At 46.3% G+C, this 14,208-nt stretch overlaps 1 protein-coding gene across 12 annotated transcripts in view; it reads right to left on the bottom strand.

Moving 5' to 3' along the window:
* The window catches only part of neo1a (neogenin 1a), a 106,219-nt gene that overhangs the window by 62,736 nt on the left and 29,275 nt on the right, over window positions 1-14,208 (bottom strand). For all 12 annotated transcript variants that reach the window (XM_057025302.1, XM_057025304.1, XM_057025306.1 and 9 more), the window contains one exon: window positions 2,587-2,910. In XM_057025302.1, coding sequence (XP_056881282.1) covers window positions 2,587-2,910 — 324 coding nt within the window. The remainder of the gene's footprint in view (window positions 1-2,586; window positions 2,911-14,208) is intronic.

Raw genomic sequence — 14,208 nt, 5'->3', positions numbered from 1 at the left:
TCCTCACACTGTGACAGCGGAGATTTGGCTAACTTTAACGAGGAAAAAACTAGCAAACGCGCTGCTGTCGCTGTCAAAAGCGGAGGTCGAGAAGGTCGAAAGCTAGTGTGTGTGTGTGAGTGTGTGTGGGTGGGGTGGATCCTCCATTTTCGTACGTGGGGGTTTCCCTGTTTAGCAGCAGAGGTGGGGCTCGCCCGCAATTTTAGGAGTTCAAAGCGTAGCGGAGGGAGGAGGGAGGCAGTGTGGGAGAACAGCCGACAGTTAAGATGGGATTTCTCATTACTCGCGTCTCGCTCTGTGTCCTGGCTATCACTGTTCTATACCTCGCTCGCTCCCATCCTATAATTTCCCTCCCCCTCCTTTCTCAGAGACAGAGACTCAAACAGAATACATAAGTCTGGGGGCTCAATAGACCACCAACCCCCCTCCGTCCTTACACCACCTGTATTTCCATGGTGTCTGACCGTGCAACAGACCAAAAGGCTCAAACAAAATGACACAGCAGGAGCAACACTGACACCAATACATTCTGTCTACAACATCAGAGCAACTAGCATCCAGATTATTTAACTTTAATAAGGAATATTGTAACGTAGCAGTTCTTGATTGTTCCCCGACACTTTCTGATTGCATCTAGAGCTGAATTCCATCCCAAAAAAGGTGGTGGGGCTTCAATATTGATAAAAAAGATGATGAATTTAGCAGTAATCGAGCAGCACTGATGCTAAGTGTACATACATGATCACAGAGCATAAAAATTAAATATTCATCTCATTACACTGCAGAGAAATCAGAGGTTAATTCGCATCTGAAATGTTGCATTTTTAATAGGAATTATTAAAAGATCTGCGGCGCAGTTTAGAGCTGGAATCAGCCGGGGTGGAAGAAGCAAAGCTGAACGGTGAAGTGCTGACACAGGTGAAATGTGGGAGCGGCGACGTTTCCTGGGGAGGAATGAGCCATGCGTCTTCCAGCAATCAATCCCCGATATGGCCCCCGTATTTGTCAGATATGCTCCCTGCCACGCCGCCCAGCCGTGACTCATTCCGTCATTACATCTGAAAGGTGACGCCGGGGCTGCCCCCGCCTGCACCGCCGTTCCTGATGGCCTGATGGAGGCCTAATGGCCTGTTCTCTCTACACCGCAATTAACCTTTTTATCGGCCACCTGCCAGCCAGCTGGAGATACATCAGCGGTCGCACATGTGGATTTTAGGGGGTAAAAATACAAACAAGCCAGCTCAGCGTGAGGGACACGGTAGAGCCGTGCGAATCGTGTCGGCGGCTACGAGGTCTGACAGATTTCACCTGTTCTTAGAGTGGAAATTGATTGAATTCCACATCCAATCATCGTCGGCTCTAGTACAAGTTCCTGTCAATCTCAGAGAGGTGAGGAAGAAGAGAAGTGCCATTTACTCGCCCCCCACGCGCGGATCACACAGGCCTAGAACACGTAAACATGTAATCTACAGACTCATCCATGTGATACCTGCATCGTTAGTCGAGTAAAAGTGACCCGCTGGGGTCGGAATGATGACCACATCTGCTGTGGTTTAAAAAACCCTTCTCTTCGGTTGGGAATCCGCCAGCTTATTAACTTGTAATTAAAAACCTAATTAAGAATAAGACTGTAGATTCAAGCAGGCACTCAAGGAGGCTCATCCTGTCGAGTCACCTTAGACTGTCAACAACAAGCCTCTCTGGAGGGTCTTAGATGCCGGCAGAACATTACGGGGCAGCATTCTGGGGCTCCTTCAGCTAAAAATTGAATTTCAGAGGCACAACCTGACTCACTATACCTAATAATCCTGCATCTCTCGGTGTGCTGGAAAAGAACAAGGTCACTCTGGAGGATTAATAATGGAAAAAAGACTTTGCCACTCTGGCGAGCATTTATCCAGTCAGACAATTCGCCCAGCTTGAGCAAGGTTAAAGATACAAGATAGTACACAGACGCTGCTTTTAGGGAGAGTTTTTAAAGAAACGACTCCAACGCGATGTGCTACAGTTTGCCCAGATGCAGTGTTATACACTGGCACCAGTGTTGACCAATTAAACACATTTACAAATACATAAATAAGCGGATGATATTGATGGTTGCATAGAAATCAATTCACTTAATTAAGACTGTTTATGCTGCCTGTAGCCGCAGCGGAAGGGTTCCGCTTGTGTAATTAACATGTACAACGTACATAATGTAATTATGCAATTATGACAAACAACAACTTTGGCATCAGAAGACATCACTGCCGGGCTGAGGCCTCTTCACAACTCCGACTGGCAGGGTTAACGTTACCGGGAGAATGTGTGGTGTCCCCGAGAGGAGCTCGCCAAATAACGACCGCTGAAAGCAACAATGAATCCCGTCTCCTCGGTAACAAGAACAAATGGGCGCCTAACGTCTTAATTGTTTAAATGTCTTTGAGTTTAACTGAAATGTAATCCCGTTACTGGTTTGTCCCTTTTCTAATAGGGATGAGCTAATCTGGGTGCAGGAGTTTAACATTTCCCGTCTGAAAGAGGGGTGTGTGCTGATTTTAAATATCCATCCGCTTATTCAGGGATAACAGATGCAAAAGCGCTCACCTGCTACTGAAAGCCGTGCCGTGCGGCTGGATATGGAGCCCAGGTTCTCGATTGTAGCCACGCACTGGTAGGTCCCCTCATCGGGCTTGTTGTGCTTGGAGTGGACCACATGGGTGAAGAGCAAAGAGCCATCCGGAAGTATGCGCCGCCGTTCGTCCGACACCAGGCTCATGAAGGTCCCGTCTTTCTTCCACTCTACGCGTGCCGGAGTGGCGGCGTCGCTGTGTGCCGAACAGTTGAGCAGCGCCGAGTTTCCCCTGATGACCAGAGTGTCCTGGGGCTCCACTGTGAACCAGAAGGGGCTGAAGGGCTGCGCTGCTGAACCTGATGGAGTAACAGGAGGGAGCGGAGTGGTCAGAAATACTCTAACAGATGATTCTAGTCCACGTTTCTCAGACTCAACAAAACTGTAGCCTTTGAAATGTCACAGGCTTTTGTGGTACATTGAAATATTGACTTCAACAAAACATACAGCTATTGGTTGAGATGAAAGGACCCAGCGAGAGTGGCACCAACGCGCTCTGAAATGCCCAATTTTCCTTTCTACCATTTCAGCCCCTCCGCGTGTTTGTATCCCAGAGACTACTTTGCATTATGAAACCACAAGCCCAACCGGAATGGGACGGGCAGAGCTGACAGATTTAACCCAGTCTAGCCTTTCTGGCACGTCACCGGCACATCTTGCTTTATTGTAGGCAGACTGCAGAGAGGGAGTAAACGTTTCTGGAGGCGGCTGCCATTTCCTCTTCTGAAGCTCAAACGGTAACAAAGCACTGACATGGATAGTGCCAAAGTCAGAGTCAGTGGAATTGCTTTGCATTTGTCCTCATCCATTATTCAAGAAGCCCCGCCATAAGAGTCGCACAGTGGTATTGTTTAGATAAATAACACCAATTATCAGTTCGGCAGGAACGGAGGTGAGCAGGAGAAATAATTAAGAGGATATGTGGGTGTCTTAATATTGCAGAGAATGTAGCGAAATAAGAGGCGGAATGTTAAACGCTGCTTAAAATGTGCCCGCTCTCTCTTGCAGACAGAAAGGGAAAGCAAAAAATAGAGATGCTACATCAATAGCTCAGCTATTCAGCTGCTAGGAGGTGATTTAAAGATCCCTAGTGGGAGCGAGAGGGAAGGCAATATAATGCAAGGATCATTACTGGGGCAACTTGAGCATGTCCTCACTGCACTTAGTTATCTTTAAAGCACAATTACATACAGCAGCTAATAGAATATTTTTCACCCCCACACACAGAAATCCAGCAACTTCAACAAGAGAAAGAGGCGTGTGGTGGACTCAGAAGGCAAATGTGAAGAGACAGAACTGTTTCCCAAAACGAAGACGGCACATCTCAATATTACAGGAACACCCCTCTCACCTCCCCTTTACTTTCAACTTTGGGGTCAAACAGCAACGAGCAGGCGATGACCATTAGAGTCAGTACCGGTTCTAGCAGGATTTCAGCTGTATACACGACCTGCTGTCTTCTACTGTGATGTCATCAATAATCTCATTATTCAAATGAAGCACAATCAGATCACAATAACCCACAAATCAAGCATATAAAACATGCCAGAGGGATTAAAGGAAAGGTTTAAGCACCGCCAGACATGAAACCAAGGATTGTCCACTAAACCGATCATATAAATGCAATTATGGGGGGCTTATTTTGTTAGCTCCTTGCTAGCGTATTGCCAGAAATGTATATGAACACGTATGATTGTTGTTCCCTGTTGAATATGAGCAGAAAGCCGGTGATTGTTGAAACATTGTCTGGACGGACAGCCTTTCAGGTTAGAAGTGGACACCAGAGCTCCAAACTGCTTCTACACATCCCCTGATTGCTATTGATAGCTTATAAAATATCACATCTTAAGCGAGCAAATGATCAACTGTAACCCTGGAAAATGGGGGTGGTTTTAAATTAGAGTGACGATAGGTGCAGTGGGGAAATCAATACGTCCTTGTGTGCATACATCGCCCTGAATGAGTCAATATAGCCAAAGTCTTTTGTATGACAGATGGAGAGAGACCAGAGTGGCGTAACAGTGGGGGGACTCTATCCTGCAGTCCTTCTGCCCAAAGGCACTGTGGCACTCTTAATCATTTCTGCTTTATGCTGCTGGAGCAGCGGGTGTGACGAGCTCAGCTCCGTCCATATCAAAAGACCATCTTCAGCCACTCTGAATGGGCTTGAAGGTCCTGCAGCATCATATCAGGGTCCAAACAGCTGCTTTCACATCCCTTTATCACCAGGAGCAGTGGGGGGGGGGGGGGGTCTTCACTGGTTCTCAGTTACCAGAGCACAGCTGAGGAGAACCCAATAACTGGAATGGACATTATTATTTCACTAATCCCAGCAGTCAAACTGAAGACAGGAAGCCCGGGTCAACAAATCCAAACAATGGTGCCGTTCCCTAACAGCACAGATGAAGGTATGACTGGAACTGATAAATAAATCATTAAATCTTTCACAGACAAAACTTCCTTTCAAAGAGTTAAAAAGTTGGGAGCTGCAGGCTTGGGAAAAGCTAACGAGCCGCTCCAGAACAGGAGGCGGACTTGTGAAGTTTTTACAGATGCTCGTGGTTAAAAAAGCCAGCCAGCGTTTGCTCCCGAAGGTCACCGGTAGACGAGCCGGGGAGAGGGGCCAAGAATAAACAGCGAATTCCATTTCAAAGAAGATAGATTTTTTTTTTTTTTACAGAGCAACAAAACATATACCTGAATAAAATTAACATTTCTTATGAGATTTCGTGGACTTTCAGCGTGCACACATGCCACAGTTTTACAGGTCATTAATTCCTTCACTGTCTTCAGAGGTGAGTGGGGATGAGATGTGTGTATTCTGCTCCTTCACTGCCACAAATCAGGAAGCCATTTTAGAGACTGGCCGGGCGTCTGGGCTGTCTTTCACACATTAGAGCACTTATTTTTATTCACTGCTACCTCACAACATGAGCAGTTTGAAAAGAACACGTCATTCTCATCCAAGCAGAGGATGCTGGCTCAGAAATTCCTCTCAATCTCTCAATATTAGGTGTAATAACCGAGGAAAGGCAGCAGTGTGGGCCTGCTCTCCACACAAAGGCCCCCTGTTCTCTTCTTTTCTACACTTGGCTCAGCAGGAAGCTTCCTCCCTCATTGACCCACCATCTGAGAGCGGCCGTATTGACTAAACTCCTCAATGAGTCGCTCTTGAGACGGAGCAGACCACTCTCAGAAACATTCACATTTTCAACAACAGAGGTCCTTTTGTGGCTTACATTTAGAAAGCCCCAATCACTGGACACACTGAAGAGCAGAAACACTCACAAGTGTACTGGAAAATATCGGTTACAGTGTGGCACAAATGGTCTGTGTTCAGTAATCCCGTAGTAGGATTGTTCATAGTGACCTGCAGAAACAACATAAGGATAATTTTAATGACCCCCAAACGCTTCATTACTGAAGGCTCTCTCTGGAAATATCCATCTCTGCTTCTCCCTCCCACATTTTCTACCTCTCCATTTCATCTCCACACCTTGATTTCAGGTCTGTTTCTATTTAGAAAGCTTCAAAGTCGCGTCTCTCTAAACTGTGTTCTAAAGCTTATTTGTCATTGTGAAACACCTCAGGGAAATAACTCTGGATGAAGCAGCAGGCCGGCGCTTTATAAAAGAAACTAAAACACTCATGCGTGTCTATTTTGGAGTAAGGGAGTGAAAGTGAAGGTGAATAAAATCAGGCGGTAACCATGAGAGGAAACCAGCTTAGCATTTCTGATGCTGAGGTGAAGTCGTGCAGTTTTTGTGCAGTATCAAGATTCACTTTGCGTTAAATCACAGAAATGTGCTCGCTGGTGCATCACCTGACGTGTCTGCAGGATGTAGCAATGATCCGGGACAACAAACAATGATTCTGTTAATCTCAGGCATCCACACAGCAGAGGGTGGAATAAGGGGTTCCAGGCCAAGCCATGAAGGGATGGAGGATATGATTAGGGTGCCCAGTGCGCACTGAATGTCATGGATTGGCATCGAATCAACTGGCACAAAGGTTAAAAACGGTTAAAAAGAGGAAAGGGTCCTTTTTCCCAAAGTTCGGGGCTTTCCATCATCCAGAATGATCACTGTCAGAGCAGACAAAGAGAGCCTGACACATCAATAGGTGGAACATAGCATACAATAGCACACAGCAGCTAACACACTGATATTTGCCAAATGTGGCCTTATTTATTCTTTTTTTCAATCCCCTTTATAATCCCCATTACTGCTACGCTGTTGTATACCTTATGTTTTTAAGGTATACAACAGCGAAGCAGTAATGGACAGAATTTGTCTTCGACTGTTACTAAACAATGTCACTTCCTGTGCAGAAACAGACTCAAGCCCAGACCACCTTGGAGACGGGATTCTTGGTCCGGCCCATTTGAAGGCTGCACTTAATCCAGTACAAAACCCGACTGAAGGGGCGGAGCTGCTTTTTTGGTCGGCAGCCTGGACACAAAAGCATGTTTTCAAGGCCCTGCTTTCTAGTCCCTCTGATTGACATTTGTCCTCGTTCACTGCATTAACGAAGTGAAATGGCTGGAAAATTCTCTTAATTCCTGAAGTAAAGACTGTAATGACAACAAAGCTTTCTTAGAATCACGGTGTGTTATTGATGTTTGTGTGTTGGAGCGCAGCCTCAATGGTAAACCAGGGGAAAAAGCCCATTTAAAATGCAAATGCGATCGAATGCTCACATTCCACAGTTACTTTTCATTAGTCTTAGCGAAAGCGTAACTGGTCCAGTTCCAAACCGAGCAAGCAGATTAAAAAGCAACGTGTTGGTAAAGAAACATTTCAGTGCAACTGGGAAGATACAGGTGGACACAAGGTTTAGAAGACGATCCAGCAAACGCCAAAATGGAGAAACCTTTATCTCTACAGAGCTTTCTATTTGGTAATTAAACAGCACTGAGAGAGGCACAAAATTCCCTTCTTATCATCCTTCCCGTGGGCTGATGTTAAAGAATTAACACGCAGCTCGATGACAGTACGACACAGACACAAAGGGAGGAACTGGAGAAAGCCTCCTACAGAGAGATAAGGGAAAGACAAAACGCAGATTTCAAGCCATCGCATCACGGCAGGACGTTATTTTTTCCAAATCATGACATGCATGGACACACTGTCAGACATGGCTGAAAAATAAGAGAGCAGCAGGCAAACAAATATGTGTTTGATGGGACAGATGGAGCGCAGTTCCTCTCCCCGCCACACACACACAGCAACACACGAGGCGGACGCCTCAGACAGGGAAGCACATTGTTCCAACCACCTGCGGGCTCCGCCCCTTCCTCGCTCACCCCGACACTGGAGAAAATCATGTGGCTGCAATGAGATATCGTATAGATTTTTTAATGAAACACAATATTACATTCTCTCTGGCCCCCGGTTTTTCCCTTTCACACTCGCCCAACACAAATACGCACAGAGGAAAGAATCAATACAAAGCAGGAAAAAAGTCAAACACCCGGCAATTTATCAGTATTGGATTTCAAAGTCTGGGCCCGTTTCGCCCGACTGCTGGGACTTTGCCATTTATGAGTCTACATTTATATATTTATTTATAATGTAGGAGGCCAGGGTTCCACTGAGAGGACCTCAGGACCGGCCTCTTATGTGCAGGGTTTGCCTGCTCAGTGCCCTCTGGGTCTGGCAGACATGGCGTCCGGTCATGGAGCTGATGGCGGTCTGTGGCTCGGGCTTCTTTGAGCAGCCAAGCGTAACAAATCTCGCTCTGATAAGGCTTGCTCCCAATTACCAGCCACAGACACAAATAAGTTTCAACCTATCTTGATTTTTCCTCCCTTGTTAAGATAAGGATCTGCATGCAAATGATGTCAATTACAAGAAGAAAGCAGAGTTATTCCATTCTCAAATCCTCAATGAACATTTCCAGCACAGCACAGGGCCAAATATCTTCCTGTAAACAGCTGGCAGAGCTCCCTGGAAAGGCCTGACGCACAGAGTGCATTTCTGCCTCGATATGGCGCTTTTGTTTTTAAGGATGAACATATTGGCGAGGCTGCCTTTTTAAGATGTGCGTGGCTTCAAAGTGGTCAGCAAGCAGGGATGCTGATAAGGGGGGGGGGGGGGGGGGGGGGGCATGTTCAGTGATTCTGCAGAAACCACTGAACAGTGAAACACAGGAGATCAAAGTCTTGAAGGAAACACAGGGAGGCAGGTTCAGCTGCCGTTTGACTTGAAACTGGATGTGATCCCTCCGATAAAAATAAAAATCCTGAAATTAACAAGTGGGAGCAGCAGAAGCAGGAGAAATAGGGGTAAAATGGTGTGCAGCAACCTCTGCCGTGTGTCCCTCCTCTCCTTCCTGATTCCTCCTTTGGTTTGATGGGGCACGCTCATTCATCACGTCTATGTTTTTCCATTCATGCGTTCATTTTCATACAGCTCACCATCTTCTGTTCAACCATTCCTCTGCTTTGTTGGCACCTTTGTTCCACTGCAGCTGGCTTTTCTCTGTGCTGCGCTCCAGCAGCGAGTCGGAGGCCTCTGCCAGTCTCTGAGGGTGGAACTATAACAAAAGAGCTCCTAGGATGTTTTGATGCTGGTGGAATGAATGGGAGGTGAAGCATGGTGCAAATACCATCCGTTGACAAAGCCCAAGCCTCCCCACAAACCCTCAACGATTCCTCGGTTGCAGATTCTGACATCAAGACACACATGTGAAATATGACCTGTGCCGGGGCCTATTTTTATAAAGGGACGGTCATTATGGCGTTAGCTTATCTCTGCAGTCAGCGCTGTGGGCTAGGACAGGATGCTAATGCAGCTCATACACCAGGTGAGGAAGGGATGCAGCGATGCAGCAACGAGGCAGCTTTTTTGTGCATTCAGGACATCTTTGCCAAAAAAGGTTAATGTCTTGTGTCAAATAGGGAGGAAAGGAAATTGTCTCAGTTGTTTACAAAAGAATGGCAGCTACGTGGCCTCAATCAGTCTGGCTCCGATAAGGACCGACTGAAAACGAGACACGTCTCAGCAGCCACAAAGAGCCGGAGCGGCTCGATCGGGGCGGGTATCACTTCTCACCGTCCAATCATTTCCCATCAACAATGACACAAAACACAGTCTGTGCGCATCATCACCTGCACTGAATTTAAAGCCAAAACGGTATCAGATGGGGGGAAAAAAGGATAAAACCAGCCACCAAATTAAGCTGCCCTCTGTCCGCAGACGTGTGTATAATGTTAAGATGCTGCTTCTAGCAAAGACTTTGAAACTGTGTGTGTGTGTGTGTTTATGGGACTGAATGGAAGGAACAGGAAAACATTTTGGTCCTCGTTTGTGGCTCATTTGTCTGCAGCAATTATACCATATCATGAGAATCAATTTGGCAGCGCTCCTCGATGACGAACAGGGCGATATCGGCGCTACTGCCGAGGCGTCTCGGCCCGTTAGATAGATGAATCCTATTTCCTGAACACGGGCAGATTGTGTCTTGGCTTCACTGGGTGATCTGATCAAACGCGTGCACGTGTGTTTTTTGTGCGTGCGCGTCTAACAGACCCAGAGATTTAGCCCATCAAAGCCAGGAACCCACCCCCCCCCCCCTCCCCACCACCACCTCCCTGTCTTTATCTGCCCCCCTCACAATGAAAACACAGGAAACACTTGACACAGTCTTGTACTGTGGCAGATTTGATCAGAGCGCAGCAGAAATTCCCTTTAAACCGCCGGCCGAGGTAAACAGACGAGCGGTGACCGTGACCGGCTTGTGTTTAACCGGTTACAGACCATCATAAGCAGATGCAATCTCTCCCACAGCAATTTTGTCTGCGACCCCCCCACCATCCTTCCCTCCTGTACCTGATCCATTACCAGTAAGAGCTGGGCGAGATTTTATCACCACTGGATCAAATGTGACGGACCAATCTGCTTACATGCAAGCATGAAAATCAATTGAAACTATCATCAAGACCTGCATCAAAGGGGCATAAATTAAGGGTGATAGGATGGTATGTTTAATATGCTGCATAGTGTAGCTTATGTGGTACAAGTAGCATAAATAATTCAGCTGAAGTATTATGCAGTATTGCCGAGGCTATGTTCCCATGACATGCTGATGCTCATTTGACAGCCTGTTCATAAGCGAGCGCCGATATCAACAGTGAAAACTTTATCAGGAGCGCGCTTTGAAACTGATGGGTGATGTGTATTCGCGGCGAGAGCCTGATCCAAACAATAACAGCGCTCCTCACTTTCTCGCCGGCAGTCCTGATGTATAACGAGGGTGCGTGTGCAGGCGCGCGTGACGCCGCCCGCTCCCCGACCGCAGCGGGCTGCTGAGTAAATAAGCGTGTGGGAGCGACTGATGAGCAGGTGTGATTTGTGTGCAGCCCTGTCCGTCTGTCTGTCTGTCTGTCATCTGTCTGTCCCCACCTCAGAACAGAGGGAGTTACAGAGGGCCAATCTGTCGCTGAAGTCATCTAATCCTCACACAAGCCTGCGACCCCTCAGCATGTGTGTATTCGCTTCCGCAGAGCGTCCAGCAGCAACCCATGAATGTATAAATATACAAGTAGCTGCTGTCCCCGGTGAGCCGTGTGTGTGTGTGTGTGTGTGTGCATACTGACACGAACGTGTCTGCTGGGTCTATTGACTTGAGTTAATGCAGATTAGTCATTATCAAGAATGACAAGCAATTAAACTAGAAACTCCATAAAAAGACAGGGTGGGTTATTTTCAATACAGTCCCAACAGATCTGGATTCAGGAACCACTGACACTGTATGGGAACCTTTCATATCTTTATAGAGCATTAAATTAAGGGCTTGTCTCCATCCTCAGCTGACGGAGGCTTGTAAGATAAACAGTGATAGCAAACAGAGGGGTTCATTTACATCCAGACCTGAGTCTCCATCAGGCTAATCGGTCCTGATCAAACAATTTACCGTCTTGGCTGGCAGGGGGAAATGATACTACAAGAGACTTTAAGCTCTAGGAAAACAAAAATACTATTAGTCACCACAAATACCTTTCATATTTAATGGCCTCTCTCAGCCAGAGTGCTTCTTACCGAGTTCTCCTGTCCGTTCCATCACGTCTGAGTGTTTGGCTAAATTATTAATGCTGCCCCTACAGACTGCAGGTTAGCCAAAAGCCATGGTGCTAGTACGTAGAGCACAGGAGCCACTATAGTTCTTGTTTACACACTTGTGGGGATTGTGATTGACTATTCACTTGGTAATCACCCACAGTGAAAGCTGTTGTGCTGACATGGCAGCTATAGATTGGCTCGTATACCCAAAGCACTCAATATGCACGTTCTTGTTCATAAACCCAATACCGGCATAAATCCACACGAGGAGGCACCTAAATGGATTTGGAAATTCGCGACCGTGGTCCGCAGAGGTCCTGTGATTAAAGCGAGTCTCTGCGAGGAAGCTGGAGGAGCACATGCTGAGAGCAGCTGCAGCGCAGCGATACCAGGAACCGTCTGCATGCTGAAATTAGCTCAGAACACAGAGCTGAATTATCATCATAGGCAGGTAGCACTGCTGCTGCTGCTGCTGCTGCTGCTGCTGCTGCACAGAGCGAGCCAAACAAAGGCAAAACTAAGGAAGTGGGATGGAAGGAAAGAAAGAGATTTGCTGCATTCTTGGGATTAAAACAGAGTTTAAGTGAGCCTTTAGTTAATAATGCTGTCTACGTCAAAGAAACGTCCCTCGCGTTTCAAAGCAACGTCATAACTTCTCTACAGCGCCGGGGCGTTTGAGAAAATCTGTTTTATCTATATGAACTATATCTATATACAGATTCACCTTTTGTATAAATGCATGTATGTCTATCAATAACTTTTTAAAATATGGAATATCAAAACTACCGCCACCTAGTGGCCGGAATGAGTATGGCTACCTCTGTCAAATAAGATAGCTCATAAATAAGATAGCATTTCAAAAATAGAGAGGAATATTAAGCAGTGTAACAAAATAAATTGTGAATATGGACAAAAAAAATAGATGATATTGTGAGCCAAACCTAGTCAGACATTTTTTAATGTTTGCACTTCACAGAGGCTGCAATAAAATAAAATCATTTGAGGGACTAAAAAGTCTAAACTAATATTTAGTTAAGTTACCTTCTCAATGCTGGTAAATGTCATCGGTAAATGTGACGAAGGTGGAAAAAGATTTAATGGTTTCATTTGACTCGTGACAGAAGCCTGAGCTCACTCTGACTTTGCTTTTGATGGGTGGGAAGAAACCAGAGGCATCTTTGTTCAAACACTCAGCTCTGACACTTCAGACAAAAGTGAAAAGTATGAGAGCAATTTAGCAAAGCTGGGTGAGTGTGTGTGTGTGTGTGTGTGTGTGTGTGTGTGTGTGTGTGTGTGTGAGTGAGGGAGAGAGCGAGAGAGATGGGAACATTGTGGATGAAGACTACTTTCATCCACAAATTTTTTAGCTGACCGTCAACAACACAGAAGACAGCTCGTGGATCAGAGGAAAGGGATTAATGGTTGTTCAAATGTGGGCTGGGGTGCCCCTGAGCAAGGCACCCACAGCTCCCCAGACGCAATAGAAAGCATCCCACTGGCTTGTTTTTGGTTTAAATGCGGATGTTAAATTTACGATTAAACGTGTGTGTGTGTGTGTGTGTGTGTGTGTGTGTGTGTGTGTGTGTGTGTGTGTGTGTGTGTGTGCGTGTGTGTGTAAATATTTGTAATTCTAAAAAAGGGCCCCACATTAGCCCACATTAAGATGTGCCAAAAAGCATTTAATAACCTGCAAAGAACACAAATATTCACAAATGTTACCTGCGGGCACAAAATAGCTGTGTTCTTGTCCCGCACGCAGCCTTTTCTGTCATATGGACTTGTTTGTACGTGCCTCTGGGGGAGGGATAATTAGCTCTGACGCTCGTTCTATTTTAGGGACGAGCCAAAGTGCTGGCAACTGTGCACCATCATTGCTTCATACTGTACATGAAAGCCCTGAATGACTGATCAATCTAGCCATTAGCATGAGGATTCTAGAGCGTTACAAGATGTCTGGCCTTCGTTTTTTTCCTCTTCTTTCAATGTTTGCAGGGAGGGAAGGAGAAGCGGTCGTCTGGTTGAAAGGCGGGGGTGATAATTGGTCCTGGCTCTTTTGATGTGCAGACAACGGCGTAATCCGTCCTAATCATATTAAAGGTACACTGCTTAGCCAGCAAAGGCCATACAGCTATAGCCAAGATATAGGTAATTGTTCCTGGCTCTGGTTGGACCATGGAGTTAGACCCAAGACTTTCACTGGCGATGACTAAATTGAGTTTTCTATTTTGGTCAATTTTGGATTTGACGACCAACAGCGGTTTGGTACCCGTGTCTGACGTCACCTCTCCGTTCAACCCGCAGCACCCATCTTTGTACTCTGGCAAGTGAAGCTAATCCAAGGCACAGATGAAAGATTCAAAAGAGCTCCTGGAAGTGAACAAAGCATCGCGTCAGCAGGAGGACAAAGGACTAAGACTAGAGAATGAGGCGGTCTGAGACCATGTGTCCCCAACCTGGGGCCTCGGCCAGTGATCTCACTGTCCTGGGAGGCCAATATGGTATTTAATGCTTATGCCTCAAGCTACCCACACCATA

Source organism: Takifugu flavidus, chromosome 2 (assembly GCF_003711565.1).
Source record: "Takifugu flavidus isolate HTHZ2018 chromosome 2, ASM371156v2, whole genome shotgun sequence".
Lineage (NCBI taxonomy): Eukaryota > Metazoa > Chordata > Actinopteri > Tetraodontiformes > Tetraodontidae > Takifugu > Takifugu flavidus.
This window is presented reverse-complemented; position numbering and strand designations above follow the sequence as displayed.